The sequence below is a fragment of the Ochotona princeps genome, chromosome 17 (assembly GCF_030435755.1).
Source record: "Ochotona princeps isolate mOchPri1 chromosome 17, mOchPri1.hap1, whole genome shotgun sequence".
NCBI classification, from domain to species: Eukaryota; Metazoa; Chordata; class Mammalia; order Lagomorpha; family Ochotonidae; genus Ochotona; species Ochotona princeps.
Genome location: NC_080848.1, coordinates 10206659 through 10224229, shown reverse-complemented (window position 1 = coordinate 10224229; position 17571 = coordinate 10206659). Strand labels below are relative to the sequence as shown.

The 17571-nt window shown below is 41.4% G+C and overlaps 1 protein-coding gene across 5 annotated transcripts in view; it reads left to right on the top strand.

Moving 5' to 3' along the window:
* The window catches only part of HELZ (helicase with zinc finger), a 142245-nt gene that overhangs the window by 70435 nt on the left and 54239 nt on the right, over window positions 1-17571 (top strand). For all 5 annotated transcript variants that reach the window (XM_058676247.1, XM_058676249.1, XM_058676246.1 and 2 more), the window contains 5 exons: window positions 5010-5188; window positions 8797-8915; window positions 9681-9826; window positions 10956-11103; window positions 16857-17040. In XM_058676247.1, the coding sequence (XP_058532230.1) occupies window positions 5010-5188; window positions 8797-8915; window positions 9681-9826; window positions 10956-11103; window positions 16857-17040 (776 nt within the window). The remainder of the gene's footprint in view (window positions 1-5009; window positions 5189-8796; window positions 8916-9680; window positions 9827-10955; window positions 11104-16856; window positions 17041-17571) is intronic.

The window sequence follows — 17571 nt, the reverse complement described above, 5'->3', positions numbered from 1 at the left end:
AGCAGGGCGGCCAGAGCTCATGCCAGCACCCCATGCTGGCCGAGTCCACTGCAGCACAGTGCCTGCCCGGCTGTGAAGGGACAGGGGAGACTGGGCAGTGGCTGCAAGAGTACAAGGAATTTCATGAGAATTCTTACAAACTGAGAGAAACCAAACTGCTTTAATTAAAAAAGAAACATTGAGAATTAAATTGAAATATTGATAGTTCCCTTTCTCGATCATGATTAAAATAATAGTATTTGTTTAGAGTAATATTAATGCTTATAAAGACATCACTTCCATATAAAACTAAAAATACAAATCATATTTTGAAGTTGATAGGAAAAGAATTCTTTGTTTGTGCAACTACTGTCCACAAATGTGACTCCCGAAGGCAGAAACTTTCAGTTCTCTTGCGGTTTCTTCTGATACTTGCTTCCGTTGTTCTAACATGCATGTGCATATACGTATACATTTTTGTGGATATTTGTTGACTGTTATAGTTCTTCTGTTTTAATGTTTTCTTTGTTATGATTCTATGCATTATTTGCTCCTAACAAAAATATGCATTTGCTTTCCAGTATTTTTTTTTTTAAGATTTATGTTATTGGAAAGCCAGGGTTACACAGACAAAGGGGGAAACAAAGATCTTCCATCTGCTGGTTGATTTCCCAAATGGGCACAGTGGCTGGAGCAGAATTGAGCCTATGCAAAGCCAGAAGCCAGGAGCCAGGACCTCCTCCGGTCTCCCACAGGGGGGCAGGGTCCCAAGGCTTTGGGCCATCTTCGACTGCTTTCCCAGGCCACAAGCAGGGAGCTGGATGGGAAGTGGAGCTGCCGGGATTAGAACCGGCGCCCATTTGAGATCCTGGTGTGTTCAAGGCGAGGATTTTAGCCGCTAGGCTACTGTGCCAGGCCCATTTTATCATATATTTTTCAGCAAAGAAAAGGTCATTAAGTACAGACTTCACATTTTTCTTAAATTTTTAAGAAATGAATATTTAAGTAAACATATAAAATCAGCTTCTAATTGTGTTTTTTAAACAGATCTATCTTATTTCTATAGGAAAGACCTGTTTTACAGAGGAGATATGGAAAGACCTTCCATTCTCCAGTTCCCTGCCCAAGTGGCCGCAATGATCACATCTGAGCTGATCCAAACCCAGGAGCCAGGAGCTTCTTCCAGGTCTCCCACGTGGGTGCAGGGTCCCAAGGCTTTGGGCTGTCCTCGACTGCCTTCCCAGGCCACAAGCAGGGAGCTGGATGGGAAGTGGAACAGCCAGGACATGGGCTGGCATTGGTGTTGGATCCTGGCACATGTGAGGCAAGAATTTAGTTACTGAGACACTGTGCTGAGCCCTCTAATTTTGTAATTTAAAGACTATCAAGGGCTCGGCGGCGTGGCCTAGTGGCTAAGGTCCTTGCCTTGATCCCATATGGCCGCTGGTTCTAATCCTGGCAACTCCACTTCCTCTGTATCTCTCCTCCTCTCAGTATATCTGACTTTGTAATAAAAATAAAATAAATCTTTTAAAAAAAAGAATATCAAGAAAATATTATAATAGAATTCTCATATCTAAGAATATAAGTTGTTTAATTATATCAGACAGTAAAATAGTTACATCTTTATAAAATGTTTTTGTTTTGCTTCCAAAATCAATTTATGGTAGCTCTGGTCAAATATTTAATGGATGTAAACTAAAAACCATTACCATTAAGAGTAAGAGATAAGATTTTTTTTTAAAGGTTTATTTTTATTACAAAGTCAGATATACAGAGAGGAGGAGAGACAGAGAGGAAGATCCTCCCTCCGACGATTCAGTCTCCAAGTGAGCCGCAACTGCGGTCCGCGCCGATCAGAAGCCGGGAACCAGGAATCTCCTCCAGGTCTCCCACACGGGTGCAGGGTCCCAATGCATTGGGCCGTGCTCGACTGCTTTCCCAGGCCACAAGCAGGGAGCTGGATGGGAAATGGAGCTGCTGGGATCAGAACCGGCGCCCATATGGGATCCTGGGGCGTTCAAGGCGAGGACTTCAGCCACTAGACCACGGCGCTGGGCCTCAAGGGATAAGATCTTTGTGACAAATTGAGGCTCAATCAAAAAAAGAAAATTGTTAGTGAAAGTTTAGGCTACTTGAAGGTGTGCCAACGAAGCACCAGCTTTTAAGAAAAGACAGATAGCTCTCACTGATGTTCATGTCCCACGTGTCTGCTGGCCTCTGCGCTGCATGTGGCAGCCCCCTGGGATGCCTGAATCACCTGACCAAAGCTTTAACCGTTTTGAAAGCACAATCAAAATACCCTTGTGTTTTATGTGATGGTTTATTTTACACTTGATTGAGAAGTGATGTGATGGTTTATTATATAAAATGCTTCTCACAGTATATACTTTTAGATGGAGTAGACAGTTCTTTTACCCAATTGCTTTGATTCATTATATTTGCGCCATGACGTCGCCTTTTGCACTTGTTTGATATGCACTGAATATTAATTGTGTTTGGACAAGGTGCGGAGAAGTGCTGTTTGTTGGTGCCTGGATGGTGCTGCCTATTGTATGTCTGTTGTCTTATGTGAGTTCCTCAGATTGTTAAGGGATTTAATGATTATGTTCATTTGAAAGTAAAAAATGAGGTTTGGAAGAGAAGAATACAGTTTTGGATCCTGAGAATAAGCCCTGAGGACTTTGATTTTATAACTACTAAAAACGTGTATGATGAAAATAACAATTCAGCCTGTAACGTCTGTGATTCATGCAGGGCTTAGGCCTCTGCTACCTCTGTGCTTGGGAGCACCCGTGCTTTTCTGTCTTTGTTCTAATATACTGTCTGCTGATGTAAAAAATAAACCCAGCTTGCCTGACCTTGTCCACGTTCGTGAGCTTGGCACCCTCTGGACTTCCCTCCTTCCCTCGCCCTTTCCTCTCCTTCGTTTCCTTCCTCTTCTCCCCTCTTCCTCTCCCTTCTCCTCTTTTCCCTCTCCTCCCCTCCACTCTCCTCTGCTCTTCCTTAAGCTCTGCTTTTAATCTGAAAGCATCACACTGATGTCACCAGTGATTTTCTTGTTGTGAAGTCTGGCGGGCAGTCCTCATGTTACCCAGTGTCTCTGCACCACGTGGCATACTTTCTCCTCTGTCCCTTCAAAACCTGACTTCGTTTTGCTTCCTGTGCTGTGAGACTTCCAGGCTCTGCCCTGTCGTTGTCTTTGCTGTGCCCTCTCCTTTACTGGCCTGTAACTGTTGGCGTTCTTTGTCAGCCATTCCTCCTCCCACTAGTTTCATCTCTTCTTACTCCTCAAGTAATTCTCATCCATTCTCTAGGGTCAGTATTATTCTAATTGAGTATTTCTTGGCCCAGACATTCTCCTGAACTCCAAACTTACATATTACCCTGCCTTCTGGATAGAGCCATTGAGTCTATACTGGATGTGTCCAAATTGAACTCTCCATTCCTGCTCCAGAGTCATTCACCATCTTTGTAAACACCTCTCTCGTCCTACTCCAAAGGCAGGGAACCCTCGTTCCCCTTGAAGTCGCTGTTTATCAGTGAAGTCTCCAGGCATTATCGCTACAGTGTCTGTCATGAATCTGACCACTTCTTCATTATTACCACTCATCCCCAGCTGCCTTCTCTTCTTGTCCAGCCCCTTCCAGTAACTTCTTTTGTTGTTATTGTTGTTAAAGATTTATTTATTTTTATTACAAAGTCAGATATATAGAGAGGAGGAGAGACAGAGAGAAAGATCTTCTGTCCGATGATTCACTTCCTAAGTGACCACAACGGCTGGTGCGCGCCGATCCGAAGCCAGGAACCAGGAACTTCCTCTAGGTCTCCCACGTGGGTGCAGGGTCCCAAGGCTTTGGGCCGTCCTCTACTGCTTTCCCAGGCCACAAGCAGGGAGCTGGATGGGAAGTGGAGCTGTCGGGATTAGAACCGGCGTCCGTATGGGATCCCGGCGTGTTCAAGGCGAGGACTTTAGCCGCTAGGCCACGCCGCCGGGCCCCCAGTAATTTCTAACTTTACTCTTGCTTCTTCCTTCTGTCAGTGTTGTGCTGGATCAGCTTATATGGTTTGGCAGAACTGAGCATGTGTGTGTTTCTCAAGTTCATGTTCAGTGACAGTAATGCTACTGGCTTGAAATTGCCTCTAAGTGGTTTTTGTATAAAAGCACAAAAAGCAGTAAACAAATTGGTCCCTTCCCTTCACTATTACATATTTAGTGGCACACAGTCAGTTTCCCTCCAGTATATTCCAGCCAAGAGAACAGAATGGTCTTTTAATAATCTGTCTTGTGACTGTCCTATTGGATTGTGATGCTCTCTGCTTAAACTCAGTGTAAGCCAAAGCCTTAAATGATCATTCACAAGCCCTCCAACTTGCTTCTGTGCTTGGGCGTGGTAGATCTTGGTTGTTTGGATGGATGGGTTAGAGATGGATTGATGCATGCAAGGATGGATGAGTTTTGGTGTCATCTTAGTAATCTGTAACTGTTGCATGAGGCCTATTTACATTTTTCTTTTGTAGCTAATGGAAGAGCTATGGTTTCTTAAGACCTTTTCAGAAGCTCAGATATTTAAGTACAAATACAGGAAGTAAACGGAGTAAAATGCAAATAAAATTTAGAGTAAAATGCAAATAACTTCAGAATTTTTATTGTAAGAAAGAAAATCATTAATTTTATTAGCATAATTAAAAATGAGAACTCAGTTTACTTTTATAAGAATATTCTAGAAAAATAATTCCAAAAGAAGGATATTTCTAACTTTAAAAAGTATACTGAACTTGTAAAACGTCGTTGTGTGACCTTCTGTTTGAAGATTCATGCAGAGAGTTAAAAATAATCAGTATGCCTATGTTTTGTGTTTAAATGCTATTTTTTTTTTGGTGGGGAAGTTTATAGTGGGTACAGTGGCAGTTTTATAGATTAAGTTGTGATCTAGTAGAGTGTTAATAGTAGTCCTGTTTGTAACAATTTAGAGCCAAAACGATGAATATATTAATAAATTTAAATCTGAAATATTATCTTCTTTTAGGGTATATTTCAGAAATCGCTGGGTGAAGACTGTCCACCCAGTTGTGCATCAGTACTGTCTGATCTCAAGCGCACATTCCACCTTTCAGATGCCACAGAAGGAGGACATCCTCAAACACCGCGTGGTGGTTGTTACCTTGAATACTTCCCAGTACCTCTGTCAACTGGACCTTGAACCTGGTAGGCTGACCCCAGGCGCAGACGTGATGTCTCAGGGGTCACAGGCGTAGGTGTTAGCTGAGACTAGAGGCTGGCAAATCTGCAGGCCACAACTGGCTCACTCTTTTCCTGGTGACGTTGTATTGGATGGAAGAGAGCTCCTTTATTTAGCTATTGGTTGTCTGTGGATGCTTTTGTGAGTTGTGTGGTTGTAACAGGGTATTTTTTGGATATTTACTGGAAAGTTTGCAAGCCTCTACTAGTTTAGATATGTGAGTGAATGTGTTTTCATTTGTCCTCTAATTCGTTTGGTGGTACTTATTATTGCTCATGCGAAGAATTTAAATTTGGACACTGTTAGTGAGGTTTTCAAAAATGCTTGAGTTTTGTTTTGAAATGTTTTTGCATGGGCACAGCAATCATAATAAATTTAAAAAAAAGATTTATTTATTTATTTGAAAAGCAGAGTGAAAGAAAAAGAGAGGTCTTTGATCCACTGGTTTACACCCCAAATGACCGCAGCAGCTGGGGCTGGGCCAGGCCAAAGTCAGGAGCCATCTGCTGCTGCAGTTCCACACACGTTAGCGGGAAGCTGGATCAGAATTAGAGCGGTTGGGAATTGAACCTGCACTCAAATGGGATACTGGTATCGCAGGTGACGGCCTGTATCACAGCTCTGGCCACATGATAGGATTTACTTGTTACCATTAAGATTATTCAAGTAGGGCCTGGCACAGTAGCCTAGCAGCTGAAGTTCTTGCCTTTCACGCTCCGGGATCCGGTATGGGCACTGGTTCTAATCCCAGCAGCCCTGCTTCCCATTCAGCTCCCTGCCTGTGGCCTGGGAAAGCAGTCGAGGACGGCCCAAAGCCTTGGGACCCTGCACCTGCATGGGAGACCTGAAAGAGTCTCCTGGCTCCTGGCTTTGGATCGGCTGAGCTCCAGCCGTTGCGGTCGCTTGGGGTGTTAATCATGGGATGGAAGATCTTCCTCTCTGTCTCTCCTCTCTGTATATCTGACTTTCTAATAAAAATAAATAAATCTTAAAAAAAAAGATTATTCATGTAGAAGAACTATGTAAAAAAATCAAATTAGTTTTATGTGAAGTATAGATGCAAGATGGAAATAAGCTTTCACAAATAACAGCACAATTTAACCATCAAAAAGCAGTCACTGTGAAGTAGATGCATTGGGAAAGTTCTCATTTTTACTGTCAAATTATGATTCATAGTCGACACTGCTCAACACAGTGTGTGTGTGTGTGTGTGTTTCGCCAGTCCCTTTAGGGATTGCTTTTAGAGCCAACAACAAATTTTGTGGGATGTCTGGGTCCTTGGAAGGGATGTCTTTCCGTTGGCCCAGAGTATAGGCACCTTGCTGCCTTAGCAGAGGGAGGAATGGGGGCCAAGCCCCCCCCTTTTTTTTAAATTGAGGAGCAGTACCAGTAGGAATTAAAGAGAGATAGGCGTGCGTGTCCTGTAATGAGGCACTTTTCTTGTGCATGCAGCTCATAGCTAGCTGGTGAGGGCACATACAGAAGCAAAGTTTCAGAGGTGTCCTGCGGAGTGGCAGCGTCAGTGGAAGCAATGCTGTTTTGTCCCAAGTGCCCTCTTTGAATGGAACGTCACCTGTTTGATGTGTCAATGTTGATGTGTTTGTGTAACAGTCAGCCTCACTACTTTATATCTAAATATGTACCACATAGATTAGAGGACCAAACCTCCAAAATGCAAAAATGGTGTATTTTTTTAATGATTTATTTATTTTGATCTGAAAGGCAGAATTACAGAGAGGAAAGACAAAGGTCTTCCATGTGCGGTTCACTCCCCAGATGGTCACAGTGGCCGGAGGAGGATTAGCTTGTTACACCGTCAGACCAGCCCCAATGGTGGATCTTTGTGAGAAGAATTAAGAAGCAACTGAAAGAGTTCAAATGTAGAATAGTGCTAACTGGGGACTCGCTAGATTCTTTTTTTTTTTTTTTTTTGGATGTTGTTAAGCTTTTATTTCAGTTAATTCTCTTATCAACTCAATTGAGGCTTATTTTACTGAGAAGGAAACCAAGACTCAGGTTTAGTCAGTTTGATTCATTCAAGTTGCTTTTTCTAGCTTGAGCAACAGCCGTAACAGTTTCATGATTAATTGAGTTCCTGATGTGAACCTAGCTCTATTTAATTAAAATGTTATCCACTGCAAACGGATTTTTTCCCCACTATCTGTTTTTCCAGTTTGTTCTTAGGTTTTTGTACTTATTTCATTAGTTTTTTAGAACAAAATCACATTTCTTCCTCAACAAGCAGAAAAATGCGTTTGTCTGTAGCCTGCTTGGGCTGCTGTCATTAAATACATGGCAGTTGCTGGTGTTTACTGTCAACTTAGCTGTTTGAATGAATGCTGATGATGCCAAGCCCGTGATTTCGAAAATGCCCAACCTAAAAAAGACAGGTTGTGTCAGAAAATTGTAGAAGCAGAATGTTTGGAACTTTCTGGTGTTTGTGGAAATAGAAGTTATTTTCCTGATCCAGCTCAGGACGAGTGACAGTCCGTACGGCACTAGACTCGGGAGAAGGTTTTCTGACTCTGGGTTTTGTGATGTTTTGTTGGGCTGGTAAGGAGGCTCTGTTTTTCTTCCTGCCCTGTGAATTGGCAGGAGTTGGGGCAGGGGTGCTTTTTCCTTCCCAGCATTGAGATTCCAAGGTGGCTTTGTTGTCACTGTCACCTATTAGTGTCCCAAGGACCATTTCCTGCTACTGCACATAAAACCCCATTCCCTGGTGTACGTGGCAGCAGCAACCACAATATGGGACAGCTGCTGCTGCAGGTGTTTGCAGCTGGAGCACTTAATGACAATGTACATTTTGACATTTGTTATTAGTCACTATTTTTTAAAAGTAGGGTGAGGTCTTAGGATAAAAAATTATATATAAATACATGATGCCCAAACAATCAGATTAATAAATTTTAAATGAAATGCCATTTGTTTTCAGTCCAGGTTGAATAGTAGCTTTCTGCTCTATGTTATAGCTGCAGTTTTGTTTATTTTAATGTTCAATGAAGTACCTTAGGGTTAAGGTACTTATGAACTACCATTTTTTCATTTCTTTTGTTTTACCAAGTGAACAGTGACAGGGTATTGGGGTTGTCAATTTTTAGTTGCCCTTCTTGGTCAAAAACCACTGTCTTTTAAGTTGAAATCATCTGTGTATTTGCTGATTCAATTCTTAGTCTTGGGGTTGTTGGCACCTGACACATTTGCATATTTGTTGAGTACAATAGCGATTCTTTTTAAACTGTATTTTAAAAATAATTATATAAATTGACTGTCCCATTGAGGTTAAGTTTTTAAAATAATATTGTTTTTTTTTTTTTTTAAGATTTATTTTATTTTTATTACAAAGTCAGATATACTGAGAGGAGGAGAGATAGAGAGGAAGTGGAGCTGCCTGGATTAGAACCAGCGGCCATATGGGATCAAGGCGAGGACCTTAGCCACTAGGCCACACTGCCGAGCCCCAAATAATATTGTTTTTAGATTACCAGACTGTACTATTTTCCTTAGCAGAAAACAGGTACTTCTATCTGTATTGCTACTGTAATTTGCTTTATTGTGTTTGTACCTTACTTTCTAGGGTTTTTTACGCACATTCTGTTAGATGAAGCTGCCCAGGCCATGGAGTGTGAAACTATTATGCCTCTAGCATTAGCAACTAAAAGCACTCGGATTGTCTTGGCTGGTGATCACATGCAGGTACGTGGTCTCTGACTCCGCATATTGAAAGTAACTTTTAGTTTTATATAAATAAAATTTTGGAATGTCAGGGAGGCAGAGCGCTCTTGTCCACCTGCTGATTCACTTTCCAAATGCCTGCATTAGCCAGGGTTGGGTCAGGCTGAAGGTGGCAGCCTGAAACTCAGTCTTGGTCTTCCATGTGGGTGACAAGGACTCAAGTACTCGAGCTCTCACCTGGTATAGCCCAGGATCCATCAGCAGAGGCCGGGAGTTGGATCGAAAATTGAAAGGCTAACGCTTGAACTCTGCTCTCTGATACGTGATGGGGTGTGTGTTAGTGCAATGTCTGCAATGTAGAACTTGCCTTCAAGGTGGTTTCATTTTCTTTCTGGTAGTGATAGAGGGCATAATCATGACTTCATGCGACCTTACATGTCATGAGATCAGGAGGGTTTTGGTTTGTTAATTGTTAAAAATATTTTTTTTTTAGCCATAGGCTTAATGTTCTACCATCATATCACTTTAACCAGTTGATTAATTTTAGTGAAGTTACTGAATAGCGGTTGTTAACCCATATGTAAAAACTCGAGCTTGGTGTTGATATACTGTTTAACTCTTCACAGCAGTAACAATGTTCATAGAAAATCTTACTGAGTTTTCATACTTAAGCATTCCATAGGATGAAATTTAGAACATCAGGAGCTAGCATAGTGGAGATGTTTTAAGTTGGTTGAAAATACTATTTGTATATTTAGTTAAATATTCTCTGTTTATCTGTTACAGCTCAGTCCTTTTGTTTACAGCGAGTTTGCCAGGGAGAGAAACCTTCATGTTTCATTACTTGATCGACTCTATGAGCATTACCCTGCTGAGTTTCCATGTAGGATCCTCCTGTGTGAGAACTACCGCTCCCATGAAGCTATCATCAAGTGGGTGTGCACGTCCCCTTGTGCTCTGGTGGAAGGCAAGATCTTTTCCCAACAGAGTAGCATGGTGTCTATTATTGCAAATTATGTTTAATGTTATGTCTTGAAAAGAACCTTTCATAAGTCAGGCTTGTATTTTCTACAATATTGGGCAATTCTGGAAACTAAAATTTTAGGTTCTACTAGCTGTAACATATATATTGGGACTGAATATAGACTCACTATGAAAAACTGCATGCTGTTGTAAAGATATTGACAAACTATGTAATGGTTTGCTTATGCATCTGGCTGAGTCCTACAAGGAAGCCTTTTTAAAGAAAGGAAGCGAGGGGTGGAGAATGAATCTTCATAGTAAGTTTCGGAAAACATTTCTATTAAATATAGTGTGCAAGAGTGTATTGTAAGTGACAGCAGCCTGCACACACCGTGTTACCAGCACCTAAGGCAGGAAATAACATGGCCATGCTGCTGCGGAGGGACCCTGCAGGCCCCTCTCCAGTTATTGTTGTCACGGAACACTAACACTTTTAAAGTTCAGTGTAATTTATTACTTTTGATTGTGTAAGTCATGTGAAAACCATATTTACGTTCCCCTGAAAACAGTTCCATAGCTATAATTTTATTGTTGCTGGTACTTTGCTGCAGTCAGGGGTAAGTCAAGCACCAGGTGACTGTCCTGCTCAGCGGAGGATGTCTGTTTTGCTGTGAGAGGTGTGAGTGTCCTTCAGTTTTGTCCATTGTTTCTGTGTCTGTTCTCGGTATGTGTGCTTGCATGTATATGTTACACTTAGGCAAAAATACCCGCTAACCTGGAAAATATACCACTTAGAAGTTTCCTCATGAAGCAAAGTTTAAATCTAGTATAGATTTGTTATCTTATCTTCCTCTTGTTTTCAATATTCTGGCTTTATAACTTGCCCAAAGCAATGCATTTAATATTGGTATACCAGGAGCCGACTTTGTAGTTATGCTTACTTTTGGAGAAGTGTTTGGCATCATAGATACTAGATGTTAGACTAAAATTATTCATGGACATAAAGCAAAATTATTAGAAATGATTGATTTTTGTGTGTGGGGGGTAAAATTAACTTAAATGACAGACCCCCCCCCCTTTTTTTCTCTTTCTCTGCAGTTATACTTCTGAGCTTTTTTATGAGGGTAAACTGATGGCCAGTGGAAAGCAGCCAGCACACAAGGATTTCTATCCATTAACTTTCTTCACAGCACGAGGGGAGGATGTGCAAGAGAAAAACAGCACTGCTTTTTACAACAATGCAGAGGTACCTTAGTTATTTTTGAAAATTGAGCCATTTTCTCAGTCACATAATCTGGTTTTGTTGAGCATTTTTCTAAAATTTGGGTTGACATTTTATTGTGTGTTGATTTCATTAACATGAATATGGTGTGTGAAATGTATTCTTTCATGTATGACATTGATTTGTTAAGATGACTTTCCTATGGGAAATAAAAACTTGTATTTATATTTTGTCTTAGGATGAAACAAAATATATGACTTCATTTAAAGAAAACTGATGTTCATTATTGTGTTCAGATCATTATTGTGAGGCATCTGAGGCCCTGATTAAATTTTGTAATGCATTCTCAGTGTGGCATCATTTTTAATGAGTGAAACTTGAGTTGCAGAATCTTGTGCTCTGAAGAGGTCACCACAGAACCAGATAATGATGTTGCTCCCCCATTGTGTGCTCCACCTGGCACAGTTCTCTTAGCGTTTCTGGCTTTTGAAGTTCAGAAGGAGTGTGTAGTGTGAGGGTTCAGATCAGGCAGCTCACAGAAAATATGGTGAAGTCTCTAGGAAGCAGAGGCCTAGCAGCCCTGGAGCTGAGGTTCTGGTGGATGCAAGTGGACTTCAGGAAACCCAGAGGAGGAAGGAGTGCCTGGTTGATCGTTAAGGGAACGACTCCGCATCTCTACCATCCTTGGATTCCATGCTTTACTCATTTGTTCACAAGGAAATGGCTTCCATTATTTGATAGTAAATTATCCTTCCTTTAAAGAAATTGTTCCAAGGCTTGTAGTAAGAAGTTAGTGTAAGAAAATCATCAAAACTCACTTGATAAAATTCCAGCCAAGAGCAGAGAAACTTGACATTTTCTTTAGTATATGCCATTAAATTTTAGGAAAAGGTAAACTCTTCTTTAAGTACTGAAGTCACTCCAAGAATCTGCTTTATTACTCTGGCATCCAGTTTGGAAGCCACTGTCCTGGACAGCAGCTGCATTCGTGGGTTGGGGCCTGGCAGGCAGCAGCTGGCTGGGCTGAGAGTCCGGGCAGCTTGATGGTCCTGCGGGGACATTGGGAATCAGCTGAGCTTGGTCCTGAGGCAAGGGTGAGCTTTGCTGGAAGCTCATTGCTCAGCCTGGCTTGTTGCTTCAGTAATATGACCTGCAAGCCATGCGATAAAGTGCATCTTCTTGGATTTCACTCAGCAATTGATTTTGAGAATTTTTTTTTCCATTAAAAAGCAGCAACAAAAACAAAGACAACATTTATGTGATTTTAAAATGTTAAGCATGTAATTTTGGAGATATTTCAACAAGCTGTCTTGAATTTCACAAGCCCGTGGCCGCTCAGTCACTCTCCCCAGCATCAAGAGTTAGCATAGCCAAACATTTTGAGACACATTGCCCCAGGGCCCTCCACACAGGCCACTGACGAATTCTGTTCACTGCAGCTAAGTATCACTGTGGGCATATGTGAATGCTAAGGTAGGCATATTTGGACAGCAAGATATTTTTAGAAGCCATGGACTTTGATGATGGTATGTAATTCAGAGTTTGAATTCAGCTCTAGCTTATGTTAACAAAGCAGAAGCGTGGGAGGGAGGTACTAGTGAAATTGGTGAGGAAACAGTGATATCCTTTCTTTTATAGAGAAATTTAAAATAGAGGGAGAATTAAAAGCAAAATGGAAGAACAATCTGAAGGAATACTTATAGCTTGTTTGCTGTTTGTAATTCTTTGTTTAGGGAACATGTCTGAAATTTTATATCATGTGCTTTTTGTATCATCTGTACTTGCGTTCTTTCATGTGCTTCAGATGGTTTGATGAGAGTGAGAAAAGCCACCCTCCTTTCCCCTTGATTCTGAATTCATATGCCTCAACAATGAAATGGTCTCAAATTTAAGGAAAAATTAATTCATTTTTTTAAAGATTTATTTATTTTTATTGGAAAGGTAGATGTACAGAGAGGAGAGACAGAGAGGAAGATCTTCCGTCCAATGATTCACACCCCAAGTGAGCACAACGGCCGGTTCTGCACTGGTCTGAAGCCAGGAGCCAGCAACTTCCCTCCGGGTCTCCCACGTGGGTGCAGGGTCCCAAGGCTTTGGGTCATCCTTGACTGCTTTCCCAGGCCACAAGCAGGGAGCTGGGTGGGAAGTGGAGCAGCTGGGATTAGAATCAGTGTCTGAATGGAGTTCCGACATGTGTGAGATGAGGACTTTAGCCACTAGCCTACTACACCGGGCCCAATTGTATATATTTTATAATTGCATATCTCCCTGATGAGTTGACCTTAAAAAATAGTTCACTGATTTGTTTTTATTTATTGAAAAATCAGAGTGAGAATCTACTGGTTGATTCCTCAAATGCCCATGGTTGCTAGGCTTGGCCCAGGCCTCACCAGGAACCAAGAACTCTGTCTGCGTTTACCATAGGTTAGCAGGAAGTCAACTGCTTAAACCATGATCTCTCTCAGGGTGCACATTAACAGGAGGCTGGATTGGAATTAGAGTAGTGAGGACTCAAACCAGGCACTCGCCTATGTGATGTGGACAGCCCAGGAACAACTTGACTCTTGGTGCCACAATATCTGCCCCAGAAATTGACTCATTTGTTATTATACAGTATCCTCTTCATCACTAGGAACTATTTTTTCTTGTTGCTGTAAAGTCAGTTTGTGCATGTGCGTGTCCCCTTGAGATACATGCTGCCATCTAGGTGATACCATCCAACTGTTGCCATTGCTCAGTGTCAATCCTCTGTAACTCAGACAGAAGAGGGCAAGGGTTGCCTGATGTTCCTAGCTTTGAATGTACCTGAAATGCTCTTCTGTTCTGGGGAGCTGGGGACAAATGGATTTGTAACTCAGCTGTCAAGCTTATTGGTTCTATTCTCCTGCAGTTCGAAGCTGTGTGGCTGGAGTTGGGGTAGGGAAATAGGCATGTCCCAGCTACCAGTGGTTGCTCTGCATAGGCCTTCTGTAGCATAGAGCTGTGACACGTGGGTCTTGCTGAGGTGTGCCAGCTATTGTAGCCATCTGGAGTGGCTCTTTCATCCTAGGTAACTGGCAGAGTTGGCAGTTGAACCTGGGCTGTTCATACAGTTCTCTCAGAGATCTATCTGGTGATGGGTTTGGGTGGGGTGGGGGTGCAGTCTCTTGCTTGGATGCCTTGGCCTTTTTTTTTTTTTTTTACTGAGTTTCAGAGATCTGTTGAATAAATGCTTCTCAATTTCTTACACACTATTTGACAACTCCCTAGACTTTGTTTATTTTGAACAGCTTGAAAGTTAACTTCTACTACCTTTCCAGGTTGGTATTTTCATTGCAGTTTTATACTGCCTAGAATATAAGGATATGAATGGAGTGGAGAAAGGACCATGTGTTGCTTAGTGAAAGGAACTGCAAGTGCAAGGGGAGGGCAGATATCTCCTGACTTTCATTGACCCCATGCCTGACCACATGGATAGAAACAATTTTTCTCTCTTTAAAAAAATTTTTTTAAAAAAAGCTTTGTTTATTGAAAAAGCAGATCAGATTTTTAGAGGAGAGCCAGAGTAAAGTCTTCCATCCCTCAGATAGCTGCAGTGTTTGGAGCTAAGCTGGTCCAAAGTCAGGAGCCTCTTCTGGGTCTTCCATATTGGTGCAGGGTCCCAAGGCCCTGGGCTGTCCTTTCTCAGGCCATGAGCAGGGAGCTAGGTCAGAAATGGAGCAGCCTGGACACAAACTGGCACCTGTAGGGATGCCAGTGTTTGCCAGGTGAGGATTTAACCTTTGAGCCAATGCACCAGACCCAACTTTTCTTCTTCTTTTTTAATATAAAGATTTATTATTTTCATTGGAAAGACAGATTAACATAGAGAAGGGGAGACAGAGAGAAAAATCTTGCATTTGCTGGTTCACTTCCCCGATATCCACAATGGCTACAATGGCTGGAAGCCGAGTTAATCTGAAGCTAAGAGCCAGGAGCTTCTTCTGGATCCTGCACGTGGGTTCAGGGTCCCAAGGACTTGGGTCATCATCTGTTGTTTTCCCAGGCCACAAGCAGGAAACTGGGTAGGAGTAGAGCAGCTGGGACAGGACCTGGTGCCTATATGGGATGCTGGCGCTTGTAGGTAGAGGATTAGCCAACTGAGCCATTGTACAGGCCCCTTATTCTTATCCCTAATGGCAGTAGACTCAGTCCTACTTTTTCCAGTGAGGATAGCAACCAGTCTTTAGTCCTGTTTTGTCTTCAGAATCCTTTAGAAGACTGTTTTATCATTGTAAAAATAGTACAAGTACATTCTTCAATTCTGTTGTTCATTGACTTTGTATTAGGAAATGTGAAGTGCTTCTGAGGCAAACTCTTCAAGCTCATGGAAACATACACATTTTTCAAATTATATAAAACATTTGTCATTGTAAATTTAAATGGGTAATATTTATCAATTATAAATAACATACTTGAAGGGCATCTATTTTTAAACTTTTTATTTTCATATTCTTTGAAGGACAGAGTCACAGAGCTTCTGTCTTCTGGTTCACACCTGGAATGCCTGTAAACGGCCAGGGAAGGGCAGGGCCAAAACTCTGGAACTCCATCCAAGCCTCCTATATGGTGGCAGGAACCTAAGCTATCATCTGCTGCTTCCTGGATGTGCCTTGGCAGGAAGCTGGCTCAGAAGTAGAGTAACCAGCAATTCAGACTGGGCGCACAGATATGAATTGTGGGCATCCCAGGTGGCAACTCTAGCCTCTGTGCCAAAAGCCCATCCCTAAAGGACATCTTCTGAGAATTTGTTCTGCTGTACCCAGCTATACTGTTCCCTGACTCTGCCAATCGGTTGTCCTATATATAGAGATTCAGATGAACAGTATCTCTGTTCTGTATATTCAATACTCAATAAGCATGGAATATACGTTATAATCTCATATTCCCGCACACACCAAACATTGAAGTTGCTCAATCAGTTCATAAATTAAAATGCATTTGAGAGGTGAGTGTTTGGCCTACAGTAAAGGTGCTTTCTTCCCATATTGGAGTGGTTGATTTGGTAGCCCAGTCTGCTTCTGATTCCAGTTTCCTAGGAATGTGAACACTCCAGGCAGCTGTGATGGCTCAGTTAATTGAGTGCCTGCCACCCACGTGGAATACCTATATTGGGTTCTTGGTGCCTGGCTTTGGCTTCAGCTGGGGGCTCTTTTGGATACTTGAGTGAACTGATAGGTGGGAGTTCTCTCTGTTTTTGTCTGTTTACCCTAATCCAGTAAGTGGAGTCTTTAAAAATTCAGTTGCATAAGATATGGTGTTACTTTATTGAAAGGTTACTTGAAACAGCCTGGCTAAACAAACTGTACCACTAGAAGGCAGTGAATTCTTAGAATCTCTTTCTCTTGATTCATATTTGGCATAGTGGTAGCTGTGGTTTGGTATGAGCTGATGACTGTTGGTTGGTCAGCTTCGTTATGTGAGGATTAGTTTCTAGGACTTAATGGTGCACTGATTATGTTCTGATCCATCGAGAGGGAACTAGGAAATGCTGCTCTTCCTAGCTTCTCTTCTCTTCCTTACACTACGTCTTGAGCCTGTTGCCATTTACGACCAGGAGTTGAGTAAAGGTTGGGACTGGTTGCCAATTGCATTATCTCTGACTTTTATTTTCTCATAGTTTCATTGTTGTTAAAAATATAAATAAAATGTTTTTATTCTTACTGTGTTCATATCAATGAAGTATTGTTATTGTTTTGAGGTGGTTTTTAAAATGCTTCGAATACTTGTGGTGATCTTAGTATGTTTATTGTTTTAAGGTATTTGAAGTGGTGGAGCGTGTGGAAGAGTTAAGAAGAAAGTGGCCAGTAGCATGGGGAAAGTTGGATGATGGCAGCATTGGTGTGGTAACTCCATATGCTGATCAGGTGTTTAGAATCCGTGCTGAACTTCGAAAAAAGAGGTTATCTGATGTGAATGTAGAAAGGGTGCTAAACGTTCAAGGTGAGTATTGAAATAAATTCGTTGTCCAGAATTTTTAAACCTTAAAGTCTGTTCACATTTGATTTTTAATTCTCAGGATCTTTTTTCCTGGGCCAACAGTTATGTATTTGTTTCATACCAAGTTCTTTAATGTCAAATTTAGTAATTAAACATTGAGTTGATTTATATGTTCATTAAATTTTTATATTCAAATAAAAGGCATATTAACAAATAACCATAATATTGGTATGCTTTAGTTACGGTCAGAGTAGGATGCAATGCATTCTGTCATTCTACCTATACCTAAGGATGGATTTCTTCATCAAGATTTTACAGAAAAATGTTCCTAAGTGGATAGTCAACAGCAGCTCTTTTAAATTGTCTTCATGTAATTAATGGCTATAAAATGTGTGCTTTTAAGTATATGAAGAAACAGTCTGATGTGAATGCTAATGAAAGCTCAGTATAATGTTGAGTTTCATGGTAATACATAACAATGAGTAACACAGTGTCACACTTTGGAGGAACAAACCTCAACTCTACTGTGTTTTT